The sequence below is a fragment of the Prionailurus bengalensis genome, chromosome D4 (assembly GCF_016509475.1).
Source record: "Prionailurus bengalensis isolate Pbe53 chromosome D4, Fcat_Pben_1.1_paternal_pri, whole genome shotgun sequence".
Classification (NCBI taxonomy): Eukaryota; Metazoa; Chordata; class Mammalia; order Carnivora; family Felidae; genus Prionailurus; species Prionailurus bengalensis.
In genome coordinates this window covers 71,900,820-71,916,107 of record NC_057359.1, presented here as the reverse complement: position 1 = coordinate 71,916,107, position 15,288 = coordinate 71,900,820, and the positions used below count along the sequence as shown (strand labels likewise).

Below are 15,288 nucleotides of genomic sequence, written 5' to 3'. Positions count from 1 at the left end.
TGGAAGTCTGACTCTTGATCTCAGCTCAGGTCTTGATCTCAGGGTCGTGAGTTCAAGCCTGCATGCCCAGCGTGGAGCCTACATAAAAACAAACAAAGCTACATATACAGCATATTTTTCACCTTTTCTTACAGATTGCTTTAAAGGATTTTCCAAATTTATTACAGAGGTGTAGTATTTCTGTAACAAATTCTTTTTTCAAAAAGGAAGACTCATGATAGAGAATTTAGCATTTAATTCTCAGTTAACATTTCCTACTCTGGTACCCTGGTTGTTTTTGTAGTACACCTGTAACTCAGAAGGAAAAAAATTAAAATTTGCTTTCTTATATCCTAGAACTCACCTGAGAGCACTGGCATTCGGACAACCAAAAACGAAGATGAGAATGAGAAGGAGAAGGAGCTCCAGCTGGAATGTCTGCTAGGAGCCTTTGAGAGCCTGGGCAAAGCCTGGCCCCGGAACGTGGAGACCCAGCGTAAGCACTGGAATCTGCGTGTGAAGTGCTGTAACCAGAGGTTACTTGGTGGGAACGAGGATGTTCTGTGTGGCAGTTGGTAGTTGTTGCTTGCGGAGCCTGATTCATAGTAGGGATTCACTGTAAACTGTCCTCCTACCTCCGCAAACAGTCTCGTGGACACCCGTGTAAGGTCTGCGAGGGCTCCCGCCACGACACAGTAAGACACACTGGGCGTACTAAACAACGGAAATTACTTTTTCCCAGTCCTGGAGGCTGGAAGGCTGAGGTGTTGGCAGTGTGGGCTCTTCTGTACCCTCTCTCCTTGGCTTGTAAATGACCATCTGTGTCTGTGTCCTAACCTCTTCTTATAAGGACACCAGTCAGACTGGATTGAGGCCCACCCTAATGGCCCCTTTGAAGATCCTGTCTTTCAGTACAGTCACATTCTGAGGTACTTGGGGTTAGCACTTGAACTGATGAATTTGGGGGACACAATTCAGCCCATAACAATCATGATAAATTTTATGTATTTTGACCATAAAAAGAATTGTTACTCTTTATGGTGCTCTTTTCTGGGGAATCCATAGAATTTATTAGTGAGCTGTTTTCTTCAAAACTAACGGCCTTGTTACCAAATCTTCAATAAACAGGTGAAATCTGTATTTCACTGAGAAACTTGGAACTTTTTGAGAGATTTTTTAAATTGAATATATATTTCCAAAGGTTTAAGTAAAGAACCACTAAACCTTTGCTCTTGATTTAAGTTGCAGTTAGTTCAGAGGGCCTCTTGGGATGACACTGTACTCCTGAGTTTGCCTTATGCTGGTTCCTGCAGAGCACCCTGCTGAACATGTTAATAATCTTGGATACTGTATAGAATATTGTTGATTATTCAGGATTGCATATGTCTAAAATCAGACTTAAGATTGTCTTTGAGCCTTGGCTGTTCTTTGTGTGACCTTCATACAGCATATTTGCTATGTATTGGAAGAATTTTCCATAAGACAGAGATTTGTTAAGTAGTCTTATTTCTTCATCTTATGTTATGGGCTGCAGTGAAAATCCACTTCATTTGACACCATTTGGACTCCTAACTTTTGCTTGATAGATAGGAAAAATTAAAGTAGGGAATTCTATAAAAAAGATCCCACACAAAGCAGTACATTATAGTGTAGGGCAATGGAATGTACATTCATTTGCTAGTTATTGAGGAGAGGGCCAAGGTCTGAGAATTTAATTGTTCCACATTGGCTTCTTATGTACATTTTACTCATAATGTAGCATCTACAATTTCTGGTTTATGTTTGTTTATGGTGGAGAAAGAAATTATAGTCTATTAGGAAACAAGTCAGGTGCAGAATTCTTTTAGATTTTTATCCCCATGCATCTTTACATTTGTGAATCGTACTAAATTCGACAGCATTTAAAAAATAACTACTTTGTTGAGTTTTATCCTCCTTTTCATCATTGAGCGTATTATTAATGATGTAATTATAACAAGTGCAGTTGGCATAACATGTTGGAATAAAGCATTGTTGTCTCTTGATAAGCCTATAATATGCAGGAGCTTGTGAGTGTCCAGAGAGGAGTTCCCTGCCTCCAGAGTTCTGCTTTCTTTGGCTGTGACTCAGGGTATTTTACAGGAAAAGGGAGTGTGGTTAAGATTCTGTGTTAGTTCCTTGGAGAAGGATATTGCCTTGAAAATGAACATTTATGAGCAGTTACGTAGGACCCTGGATGGGGGGATGTCTCTGGTCTGGGAAATTTGGGAATTGGGCACAAAGTTACGCTGAAGTTTCTTGAGATTTCATGGCTTTAATTTAAAGGCATATGTTTTATTTTTTCCTCTTTCCTACCCTCCCTATCCTTGTGTGCTCCGGTTTCTGTCTGTCCCTCGTGTGTCCCTCTCTCACTGTGTGTCTTGTTCCTGCACTCTCTGTCTCGCTTTGTCTTGTTCTGTTTGCCCCAGGTTGTTACCGTCAGGAGCTGTGCAAGTTGATGTGTGAGCGGCTAAAACTCAGCACGTGGAAGGTGCAGCTCGGAGTCCTACAGTCGATGAATGCCTTTTTTCAGGGGTAATTCTGCTTCACACACAGTTTAGTCATTTATTTTGCCTCCCACATCCACTCAGCGTTTTAGATCTAATCAAGGAATTCTTTCAAATTTCATTTTTTTAAATTTTTTTAACGTTTATTCATTTTTTGATAGAGACAGACAGAGTGTGAGTGGGGGAGGGGGCAGACAGACAGGGAGACACAGAATCCGAAGCAGCCTCCAGGCTCCGAATTGACAGCACAGAGCCTGATGTGGGGCTCGAACTCACAGACCGTAAGATCATGACCTGAGCTGAAGTCGGACGCCTAACCGACTGAGCCATCCAGGGGCCCCTGAATTCTTTCAAATTTTAAAACCAAATAGCTGAAGTGACATTGTAAAGTGATAACATGCAGATAGAAATTGTGCCAGAGAAATTTGGGGATGTTTCTTTAATAACTGGCACTTGTATCTTGCTTTTATTGTACAGATTAATGCTTTTGGAAGAAGAACATGCAGATCCTGAGGCTTTGGCTGAAATTCTTCTCGAAACTTGTAAATCAATCACATATTCTTTAGGTGAGTGTGGTGAGCTGATGTGGATATAAGGAGTCCTAACCTTAGAGCTCAGAGAGTGGAGCTTCAGATACTCCCTCCCTTGTGCAAGGAGCCTCATTCACAGAACAGCTGCTGTAATACTTCATGTACTTGACATGTGTCCCCAAACTGTGGCATGTTACTCTGGAACTAACCCCTAGGTTAGGAGAACCTTTGTGATAAGTATTTTTATTTAACTTTTATTTGGAAAGAATTTCAAACTTATAGAAAAGTTGCAGAAATAGTGCATATAATACGTGTGTATCCTTTACGCAAGGTCACCTGTTAATATTTTGTCCCATTTACTTCATCATTTGTACTTCTGTGTACCTATGTTTTTTCTTGAACCATTGGCGGTATGTTGCTGACATCGTGCCCTTTTACTCCTTAGTTTGCCACGTGTGCTCTTTGATGTAACACGTGCAGTTACCAGCTGTAGGGAGTGTAACACTGATGCAGTAAGTTTAGTCAGATTTTTACCATTCATATTCAGGGTTTCCAGTTGACTTTACTATGCTCTTTTTTTTGTCTTAATGTTCTTATTTATTTATTTTGAGAGTGAGAGAGAGAGAGCATGCGTGCATGTGTGCAAATGGGGCAGGGGCAGAAGGAGAGGGAGAGAGAATCCCAAGCAGGCTCCATGCTGTTAGTGCAGAGATTGATCCCACGAACTGTGAGATCATGACCTGAGCCAAAACCGAGTCTGATGCTTAACTGACTGAGCCGCCCAGGTGCCCTCAACAAAGTTCTTTCTCCCCTCCCATTAGTAAGGAGTCCAGTCCAAGATCATTTACTGAACTTGGCTGTCATGTCTTTTTAGTTTCCTTGAATCTGGAACACTTCCTCAGCCTTTCTTTATCTTATATGACATTGATAATTTTGAAGAAAAGTCTCCCCCCGCCCCCGTTTTTAAAACTAGAATGTTTATCACTTGGTGTTTCATGTTTACCGGTGACTAGATGCAGGTTATGAATTCCTGGCTGGGACACTCTGTGAGTGATGTATCCTCGCACTTCCAGAGGCACACAGTGTTCATCTGCCCTGATTGGTGATGTTAGTTTTGATCACCTCCTCAGGGTACTACTCACTTTTCTTTATTCTTTATTGTGTCATTACTCTTTTTCTCGCTTGTGTCTGATAAGCCCGTGGGAACACACTTTAAGACCATGCAGATAAACCACCCCTCTTCAAAATATCCTCTTTGGACTTAGCATGCATCAAGGGTTTTTCCCTGAACCAGTGTTTACGAGGGTGATTTTCTACCTCGGGGCACTTCCTTCACGTTTACCATGTGGCCATCGGCATCCTCTTATAAACAAGATGCCACCTCTCCCTCTCTTTATTTATCTCATCAGTACGGATTTGTGGATTTCCTTTTCCCCCCATTGGTTTATAATTAATTATTTTCCTTAAGTAATTTTTTTACTCAGATGGTTCCAGATTTGGCTGGTGGAGGCTTCTTTAAGCTGACTCCTGGGTCTTACTGACAGGTCGCTAGCATCCTTTCAGGCACCTCTGTACTTTGTAGCAAAAAAAAGGATGTTATAAGCTCATCTTGTGCTTTCCTTGCCTCAGGCTTGGTTGTCTGTTAATTTTTTTGGTAGACGGGATCACCCTGAACTAGATGCTGTGTCTAAAATAGACACCAGGGGCGCCTGGGTGGCGCAGTCGGTTAAGCGTCCGACTTCAGCCAGGTCACGATCTCGCGGTCCGTGAGTTCGAGCCCCGCATTGGGCTCTGGGCTGATGGCTCAGAGCCTGGAGCCTGTTTCCGATTCTGTGTCTCCCTCTCTCTCTGCCCCTCCCCTGTTCATGCTCTGTCTCTCTCTGTCCCAAAAATAAATTAAAAAAAAAAAAACGTTAAAAAAAAAAATTTAAAAAAAAAAATAAATAAAATAGACACCAGGGAAGCATGTTTCAGTTGCAGTTCATGGAGGTAGAATGCTTTTGAATAAGAACTGGCAGCCAAGGGGCGCCGGGATGGCACAGTCAGTTAAACGTCTGACTCTGGATACTGGCTGAGGTCATGATCTCATGGTTTATTAGTTCAAGCCCTGAGTTGGGCTCTGCACTGATAGCGTGGAGCCTGCTTAGGATTCTCTCTCCCTCTCTTTCTGCCCCTCCCCCACTTGCACGCACACAGGCTGTCTCTCTCTCTCTAAAATAAATAAATAAACATTAAAAAATGAAGAAAAAAAAAAGGAACTGGCAGTGAAGACGCAGGTGTCCTTGATTGTCCTTAACCCTCTGGGTTATTAATGTTCTCTGATAAAATGAGGAACTCATCATGTAAACCTAAATACCTTTCTTAGGTGTCATGTGAAGACAACTCTTGAGATAGTGTCGTTTGATTTCTCATTTCTAAAACGGGTCCTTCAAATACTGGCATTGGTATATTTGGCTGACAGTTTGCTTTTTTTTTTTAAAGTAAGAAATACGGACATGTAGCATATTTTAAGTATTTGATGATAATAAGCAAAAGGAAGCTTACTTAAGAACAGGTATATCTTTCTCTGAATTTATAATTTCTGAATATCTTTCTTCCAGTAACACTAATTTACTCTTGAAGGTTCTGTTTGTAAGGCATATAAAACAAATAACGTGAACTATCTGATTTTCTTCTTAGAAAATAAGACCTACTCATCTGTGAGAACGGAAGCTTTATCTGTGATAGAATTACTGCTTAAAAAACTTGAAGGTGAGCTCTTGATGGTTCTGATCAGAGGATCAGAAAGGCAGGATACTTTATGGCATATAGTTTAGGAATTTTTTTCTGTTTTTGTTTTTAATAAGTGTATAATCTAAAATACAAATTAATACATGTGCGTGTAAGTCAAATATACAAAGCTAAAACCTTTAAATTTTATTAAGTGTTTAAATTTGGTACTCTTTTATTTTATATACTTTTAATATATTATGAAGCCATAGCTATCTTGAGGCCTCTCTGTACATACACAAAGAAACAGTGACGCACTAGGGAGTGGAGTTGGGAAAATACTTTAACAGTTGAGTCATCAAATTTGATAGCAGTTTTCTTAATCCTATTTTTTCCCCGTTTTTCTTTTTTTTTCTTTTTTTTTAAACCTTTTATCAAGAAGCAGATGTCTTCTAAAGGTCTGTTGTATCAGTGGTAAAAGAAAACCACTAGCATTTTCTCCAGTGGGGTTTTTCAAAAGGAGGCCTCTTTTCTTTTTTCTCTTTTTTTTTTTTTTCATTTTTTTAACCCCGTAGGTTAAGAATGGAGAAGATGGAACAGTTTTCTCGAGAGTCTTAAATATTTTCTATTTCTTCTCTCTCTCTGCCTAGCAATTAAAGCACCCCTCCTAGGATTCCATGAAGCAGGCCTTTTAGACTCAGTAATGCTACACATCTCATAATCTTGTTTTTCCTTGTTGAAATAAAAGAGCTAGGAACTTATTTACATTACTGAATTTTCACAGTCAGATGTGTAGAAATAAATTCTAGATGAGGAAAACGAGGCTAAACAGTGAAACAACTTGTTTGAAACCACGTCACTAGAAAGTGGCAGAACCTGACAGACAAGATTGAGGATCTGGTATACTTTCTGAGTTTCTAAAATTTCCAGTATGTGTATAGGTCTCTGGTGCCTTCAAGAAAGTCAGTCTGTTCAGACTGACTTTGTAATTGTCAAGTTTATTCAAGATTTTTTTACCGAGTGTGTTTTATAAAGAGGGCTTTTGTGTTAAGTGGCTTGTTACTGTGTGCTTTGCCTTGATTCTTCCTACTTCCCGCTTTCCTCCAGCATCCTTAGATCCTCTTTGTTCCACTAGTGTGTGGGGGGGGGGAGAGGATGAAGTGCTCTGACATATTCTCGGGTTATTGTCAATAATTAGGTTTTGAGACTACTATTGAACCTGTTATCATATGTCAAACTGTCATCAGGGGGTTGCTTTGCATTTATTTGGGGGATACGCTCTGGGGAGGAAAAGCAGAAGGAACAGTTTGAGGGTTTTTTTGCTTGCTTGTTCTATAAAGATTCTTCTTTTTCCATTCAGAATCTAAACAGTGGGAAAGTTTGACATCAGAATGCAGAGTGCTCCTAATCGAGTCTTTAGCTACTATGGAGACGGACAGCAGACCTGAGCTGCAGGAGAAAGCATCATTACTGAAGAAAACACTTGAAAACCTGGAATAAATTAGAAGGGGAAGAAAGCAACAAGTGCCATGTTCATTGGGGGTTGAAATGGTGGTATTCTTTGAAAAACCAAGTGGGTAAAAGTAAAGATTAATCTGTAGCATGCATCATTCCTTGGCTGAAATAAAAAAAAAAATGCCTTAAATTTTGTTCCTTATTAGCTTTATTTTACTTGATTTTTAAAAGTGTCTGGGCTGAGTGAGCTTAATGGGACCTTGGATGTTTGAGAGGTGGTCAGAGGTGAAACTGATGGAAATAGTTATGAAAAGAATTAAGGCTGTAATTAAAGGAATAGGCAGAGTTGCAGAGCAAGCTGGATAAGAATCTTGGAACTGCATCCAAATTAAATAAGGTTATTTCAGGAAGGGACTCTGTAATTCACTTATTTTAGCCCCCTTGCTTTACACCTGAAGAAATAAGCTAGCAGATGACTTAGCTTCTGATCTGAAGCCTGTGCCAAGGCTGGGACCCAGGTGTTTGAAGACCTGCCCAGTATACTTCTTTTATAAGCTGCTGCCAATCAGTGCTACCCCTGGCCTGCCTAAGAAACTCCCAAGATGAGGTGTATACTATAGTCCTTGAACCAGAACTGAACCGACCCGTTATCTAAGTACTATTGGATTCTTGAATTCAGAGGCTGAACGTTGTCTCGTCATTTGTTTAGATGATCGGTTTTTAGAAAATGATTGGTTACCATCTTTATGGGCTGAGAGACTTTGCTCTCCATGTGATAATTCTGATCGCCCTTTTACAGGCATGTGAAAGGAGATTAGGACAGGATTGCTTGTTCTGTCTGTATCTGTAGTTTGCGTATTTTGCAAAAGCCAAAAACCAACAACAAAATCGTGACTGCTCTGTTTTAGACCATTTATAATCTCAAAACTGTAAAGACAACTTAATAAATTGCCGCCCATTCTTATACTAACAGTATGACTCTAGAAATAGAAGGCAAGCGTCTTCATTAACCATTTGGGAATAACCTATCACTGAAAGTAAGCAATTGCAGCTAGGGTTTCTTTTGTTGTTGTTGTTCTGCTCATACCCCTGCCATAGGGTATAGGGTAAGGGGAAGAACCAAGTCTAACACAAGTGTTTATGGTAAACTGAGAACTCTAGCTCACCTTGGATTCCAAGCACAAAATTGGTGTTACAGTCAATACTGACCGCTTACTGACATTAAGACCAGGTGGAAACTCCATGGTTGTTATTTTTGGTGGTCTCTATAGGCCATTGTATTGACTGTGACCCATAATAAAAGTAACTTCTTACATCTTGACCCAGAATTGTGTATGTGTGTATGAATCAATATAAAATCTTTAACCCAAATAAATGTTTTGTGAAATAATACACATACTCTTAACTATGTGTGATCTACTTTGATCCCTCCTCCCCGCCCCCCACCCCCCCGACCATTTTAGATTCTTTTCAGACCCACTAAATTCATTTCCTGTCTTACAAATGGGTTGCAATTCACAGTTTGAAAAACATAGCTGAAAATAGTACTTAGGCTTGGCTGGATGTACTGTTTTGGAGTTGCTTCCTATTTGGAAAGGGAGTCTACAAATGAAAATGTAGGTGTTTATTATTAAAACGTCCTCTTAGCTGATACTAAATACAATTGTGGGTTTGAGTAGCATTATGGATTGTAAGGAGCTTCTCATGGACTTCAACTTAAGAATGGCTTTTACTTGGCGGAAAATCAACTTTGGATATTTTTCAGAAGGCATATGGCCTCATAGAATTTGGTGTTTTTCCAGACCAGTATTTCCCCCTCTGCTAAGTGCCCTCTTTCATTTACAGGACCTGGGACATGCCTCTAAGGCAAGAATGCAGTACAGGTCGGCTGTTTTCAGAAAGAGTGTAAGGGCAAGAATTGTGCTCTCGGCCCATGTGGAGTGTTATACCTCATCAAATTGTATGCTTTTTAAACCTTTTGTTATTTACCGTTGGGAATTTCCCATGGTGCTGAGAGAGTGGTGCTGACACTTGAGCCTTTGCGCTCAGCGCTGTTTAGTTCATTTATTGTCGCTTTCTATAAGCACAGTTCCAATTTACACTCTTAATGCCTTCATCTCAACCAGCCAAGTCATTTGCACAACTAGTAATGTGAAATCATGGTCTCCCAGTGCAGCTCGTGTTGGGTGTGCACGGGTGCACATATCTCCTAAAAGGGTTACTAACTTAGTCTGTAATTGTGGGATGGTTCTGGTGAACAAATGGCAAAAGGACCCATGCATGGTTATGTCTTTGGCCCTCATTTTCCAAAGCTGTCTGGAACTGATTTTTTATTTTTTTCCCTGAGAACACTCAGTGCTACCGATCATACAAGTGGCTGTTTTAGAGTCTAATTACTGAATTCCTTATTCCTGGAATTAGGGCACTAGCTAGAGCTTCACAACTCTATTGATAACGTGAGAAGGAGGGACCTGAAGTTTGACCATTGGAAATCAAAACAATGAAAGTAGTATAAAATCGTGTTTTTGGTGATAAAGAGCGGCAGTTTCTTTAATTAATGTTTGTGTCCAATTTGCAACTGCTGGCGTGTCTGCCTGTGGCAGTGTACCTGCCAATAAAACTGACTGCCACCGAATCCCCATTGCTTTCCCCTTCCACCTTTTCCTTGTGTATGCACTAACAAGAAAAAAGAAAAAAGATGTGACCTTGTTGATCTGTGCTCTCGTAGCGGTTGCACTGTGTGAACACTGTTTGCCCTTTGCAGGGCGTCTCCACCGGCTGCCGCCACAATATATTCATGCTGCTTGTTAAGTACAGGGAGTTCTTTTGACATTGGCACTCATTGTAATGTACAAATGTTGTTAAATGGATGTATATGTAACAGATTTTTGTATTTTATATGCAAAGTCTTCATAGAATCCTTTGCAATTTGTGCTGAACTAGTTAAGCATGTGATAGTCTTATTTGAAAGGAAAACTCTCCCCATGCCCAAGAAGATAATACGTGGTAAATAAAAGCTGCATGATCAGTTCTTTTGAAGTAGTGCATTAATTTTTACTGGTTCTCGTGGAAAATAGTTCAACTTCCAGGGAATTGGCTAGTTACGTTTTAAAAACTGAAAAGGCTCCATTGCCTGCCATATCCTGAGCAACTTCTAAGCAGACATTTTTGGCTTAACTGGAAGTTCCAAGGCAAAGCAGAAACGCAGGCAGGATACCTGAAAAACTGCAGTCAAATACTTGGAGAAACATAATCACTGAAATAATTATTTTTTTGAGCAAGGTAATCTCAGATGAACACATAGAAGCAATAGACCAATCTTTTGACTAAGATTTTTTTTTTTTAATTTTTTAATGTTTATTTTGAGAGAGAGAGAGAGAGAGGGAGACACAGAATCCAAAGCAGGCTGCAGGCTCTGAGCTGTCAGCACAGAGCCTGATGCAGGGCTTGAACTCACGAACCGCGAGATCATGAACTGAGCTGAGGTTGGACGCTTAAGCAACTGAGCTACCCAGGCGATCTTTGACCAAGATTAATGTACATAGTTGTGGACATAAAATGTCCAAAGTACAGGCACAGCCTACCCTAAACTGCCAAATAAATTTTTATGCTGTGGCAGATAGGCCTAAAAGGTGAGAGACCTTAATTTATCTGTAGTAGCAGCCAACAAGCCTAAGTCATTCCCCTCTGTTTCCTTTTCCCCTAAGTGCAAGTCCCAGATTGACTGATTGGATTAACAATTTGTTTTTAAAAAGAGGAATTTAAATCCTAATGTTACAAAAAACCTGGAAATAATCAAACTTCCCAACAAGGCTTTTTTAAAGAAATGACATTTCTTTTATATTTAAGAACTGTTGATAAAGCTGCCTTAAAAAGTTTAAAGGACAGGGGGCTCCTTGGTAGCTCAGTCGGTTAAACATCCCACTCTTGATTTTAGCCCAGGTCATGATCTCATAGTTTGTGGGTCTGAGCCTTGTATTGGGCTCTGTGCTGACCATGTGGAACCTACTTGAGATTCTCACTCTCCCTCTCTCTCTGCCCTTCCCCTGTTTATACTCTAAGTCTCCTTCTCTCTCTCTCTAAATAAACATTAAAAAAAAAAAGTGTAGGGGCGCCTGGGTGGCGCAGTCGGTTAAGCGTCCGACTTCAGCCAGGTCACGATCTCACGGTCCGTGAGTTCGAGCCTCGCGTCAGGCTCTGGGCTGATGGCTCAGAGCCTGGAGTCTGTTTCCGATTCTGTGTCTCCCTCTCTCTCTGCCCCTCCCCCGTTCATGCTGTCTCTCTCTGTCCCAAAAATAAATAAACGTTGAAAAAAAAAAAGTGTAAAGGACAGGGAGAAAACAGGTAATGGTTGAAGGACACCTAGTTTTTGTTTGGATATTCCTGAAAAGAATATTTTAAAACCGATTTTGGGTGTTAGCAGTTAGATACATTATTCTGTTATGCTACTTTTGACTTCAGAACTATCTTCAAACACAAAATCCTTTCTAAATAATCATTTGAAGCAAATGTTTTTTGAGTATTTATTTCAGAACTATAAAGATTTCTACTGTTTCTAGCCCCCAAGATCCCCAGTGTGATAACTGGTCATTCAAGCTGTTGTTTCCTTAGATGCACCATTTTTTTTTCTGGCTTCTTTCATGATTTTCTTTTTGGATTTCAGCACTTTGACTACGATGTGCCAAGATGTACTCTTCTATGTATCCTGTTTAAGATTTGCTTAGATTTTTGAATTTCTAAGTTTTGTGCTTCAAATTTGGGATATTTTGGTCAGTTTACTCAAAAGTTCTGTTTTTGTTTTGTGCCATATGCTCACTCCTCTCCTCCTGGGACTCCCAATGACAGCTATGTTAACTCATTTGATACTGCTGTACAGACCTCTGAGGCATTTAAAAAAAATCTGTCCTGGGGCACCTGTGTGGCGCAGTTGATTGAGCTTGATTTCAGCTCAGGTCATGATCCCAGGGTCGTGGGATCGAGCCCCGCCTTGGGCTCTGCACTAAGTGTGGAGCCTGTCTAGGATTCTCACTCTCCCCCTGCCCTTCTCCCCCACCCCCCTGCTCACGCTCTCTCTCTCTCTCAAGCAAACAGAAAACCCCACAAAAACTCTCAAACGCTTCTGTCTTTAATTCACTCACTTTTTGTTTACTATATCCATTCTGGTATTAAAGACCATCCTGTGAAGTTTTATTTCAGCTCTTGTTTTCACTTTTAAATTTTGACTTCTTTTTCTAATATTTCCAATCTTTTCATTCATTAAGAACTTTTTTAAAGTTCACAAAGCATACCTATAATAACTGATTTTAAGTTCTTGTCTCATAGTGTCATATCTGGGTCACCTCAGGTTTAGTTTCTGTTCATTGTCCCCTTTCCACCCCCTGCCACCCCACCTTTTCCTGGTTCTTCATATGCCCAATGTTCTGGGATTATAGCCTGGACGTTGTGAATGTGGTAGAAATTCTGGACTCTATTACACGTATTCCTCCCAACGAGATGCTTTTCTTTTAGCAGGCACTTAGCGGGCTTAGACTTAAAACTGCAAACTATCTTACCTTTGGTGGTGGCAGCCCAGATCTCAGTTCAGTTATTATTTATTGTTATGTTTCCTTCGCAGCTGTCTGCAACCTGCCATGCAATGTGTGTGCTTTCAGAGGTCAGCCACAACTCGGGCAGAGCTTACACGAGAATGGGGAACTTCCCCTGCTGCCTTGTTTTTTTCTTTTTCCGGAATTTCCCCTTCACTTTCTGTCTTGGGCTCTGCCTCCCTTAGGCCAGAAAGCAGTGTTTTTTAATGAGAACATCAGCCCTTCTTTGCTCTGTTTTGGCTGTGTTTCACTTTAGACAAAAGCCCAAAATCCAGGGAACTTACCCTGTGTTGATCCCTTCCATGTTTTAGCTCTTTTCTAAAGTCTGCCTTTGTTGACTCCAGAACCAGTTTTGTGTTTTGTCCAGAGTTTAGTTGTTATATTATGTGGAAAGGTCAGTCTTCTGGAAAGTTTATAAATTACATTAAACTAAATACACCCCGGGAGCCTGAGTGGCTCAATCGGTTGAGTATCCGACTTTGGCTCAGGTCGTGATCTCCTAGTGCTCCTGTGCTGACAGCTCAGAGCCTGGAGCCTGCTTCAGATTCTGTGTCTCCCTCTCTCTTTCTGTTCCTCCTCCGCTCACGGTCTGTCTCTCTCAAAAATGAATAAATGTTAAAAATTAAAAACAACAACAACAAAAAGTAAATATACCCCCACCATGTGATCTGGCAGTCAAACGCCTTGGTATTTACCCACATGAATTGAAAAGTTTAGGTCCACACAAAAACCTGCACGTGGATGTTTATATCAGCTTTATTCATAAAAAATTTCCAAGAAAGACTTGGAAGTAACGAAGATATCCTTCTGTAGGTGAATGGAAAGTTAACTGGAATATCCAGACAATGGAATATTTATTATCCGGCATTAAAAAGAAATGAGCTATCAAGCCATGAAGAGACTTGGAGGAACTTAAATGAGTATTACCAAGTTAAAGAGATCCGAAAAGGCTACATACTCTTATGATTCCAACTACATGACATCCTGGAAAAGGCAAAACTATGCAGACAGGAAAAAAGATCAGTGGTCGCCAGGGAGGAGTGTGGAAGAAAGGATGAATAAGACAGGATTTTTAGGGCAGTGAAACTATTCTGTATGATACTATGATGCTGGTGTAGGACGCCAGAGTGAATCCTAATGTACACCTGGAGTTTGGGTGATAACAATGTAGCTGAGGTTCATCGATTATAACAGATTATAACAAACGCGTTGGTGCCAAATGTTGACAGTGGGGGAGGTTGTGCGCGCTTGAGGGCAGACGACATACGGCGGCGAATCTTTGTACTTTCTGCTCAACTTTGCAGTGTGAACCTAACTAACACTGCTGTAAAAAATAAAGTTAAGAAATAAATTATTTTTTAGGTAAATCTAAAAAGATAGGATTTTATAGATTTGTTTTGGATTACAAAGGTAACAAATGCTTTTTGCACATATAACAAAACTAAAGATGAAAATAAAGATCACCTATCTGCAACTATTCAAAGATAGTATCTGTTAATATTTTAATGGCTACTCTTCTAGGAATAATAACAATGACAATTATTAATAAAAATAATTAAATGTTATTAATTTTTAACTTAATTTGTTTAATGTTCAGCTACTATTGACCTTCTGATGCTGCATTAGAAGGACGGTCCTCCGCTTCTGGACCTCGGTTGACTGTGGCCAACTGAAACAGTAAAAAAAAAAAAACGTGGTATGGGGCGCCTGGGTGGCTCAGTCAGTTGAGTTGACCCCCTTCACTCAGGTCTTGATCTCACAGTTCGTGAGTTCGGGCCCCGCATCGGGCTCTGTGCTGACAGCTCAGAGCCTGGAGCCTACTTCTGATTTTGTGTCTCCCTCTCTCTCTGTCTCTCCCCCACATGCGCTCTGTCTCTCTCTGCCTCTCAAAAATAAAACTAATAAAAAAAATTTTTTTTAAATAAAGAAAAAAAAAAGAAACATGGCTCAGGGGAGGTAGGGGGAACACAGCCTGTCACAAACATTACCCTTAAGTAGTCTGAATTCCTGACCCAGACATCCATGAGATAAAAGAAAATGGCTAAAGGCACTGTTTTTGTTACTTTGTTACGCAGTAAAAGGACTGATGGTTAAATTTTTATACCATGTTGGAAAATCATTTCACACCATCTACTAAAGGTGACTTAAGCATGTTCTGTCACTCCTAAGTATATATCTATCCTAAGTGTGCATATCATGTACCAAAATACATACACATGCAGGGTTATAACAACATTAATTGAAATAGCCAAAAAGTGGGGCCAATTCAAATATTTCACAATAGAACAAATAAAGTGTGTTGTGATTGTAAAATAGACTATTGAATACAGCAATGAAAATGGGCAAACTGTAGCCACACACATCAACATGGATCTTGTAAGCATATTGTGGAGGGAAGCCAATCATGCCATCTGGCACACTATATGATGGCACAAAATCAGCAGGTAATGTTCTGCGTGCACTTGAGAAGAATGTGTACATGTGCGTGTGTGTGTGTGTGTGTGT

General features: G+C 40.2%; 1 protein-coding gene across 6 annotated transcripts in view; it reads left to right on the top strand.

The window, feature by feature from the left end:
* Positions 1-10,237, top strand: part of ECPAS (Ecm29 proteasome adaptor and scaffold) — a 108,799-nt gene extending 98,562 nt beyond the window's left edge. For all 6 annotated transcript variants that reach the window (XM_043566675.1, XM_043566677.1, XM_043566674.1 and 3 more), the window contains 5 exons: positions 337-475; positions 2,427-2,532; positions 2,982-3,070; positions 5,714-5,785; positions 7,104-10,237. In XM_043566675.1, coding sequence (XP_043422610.1) covers positions 337-475; positions 2,427-2,532; positions 2,982-3,070; positions 5,714-5,785; positions 7,104-7,243 — 546 coding nt within the window. In that variant the 3' untranslated portion in view covers positions 7,244-10,237. The remainder of the gene's footprint in view (positions 1-336; positions 476-2,426; positions 2,533-2,981; positions 3,071-5,713; positions 5,786-7,103) is intronic.
* Positions 10,238-15,288: the final 5,051 nt, after the last annotated feature.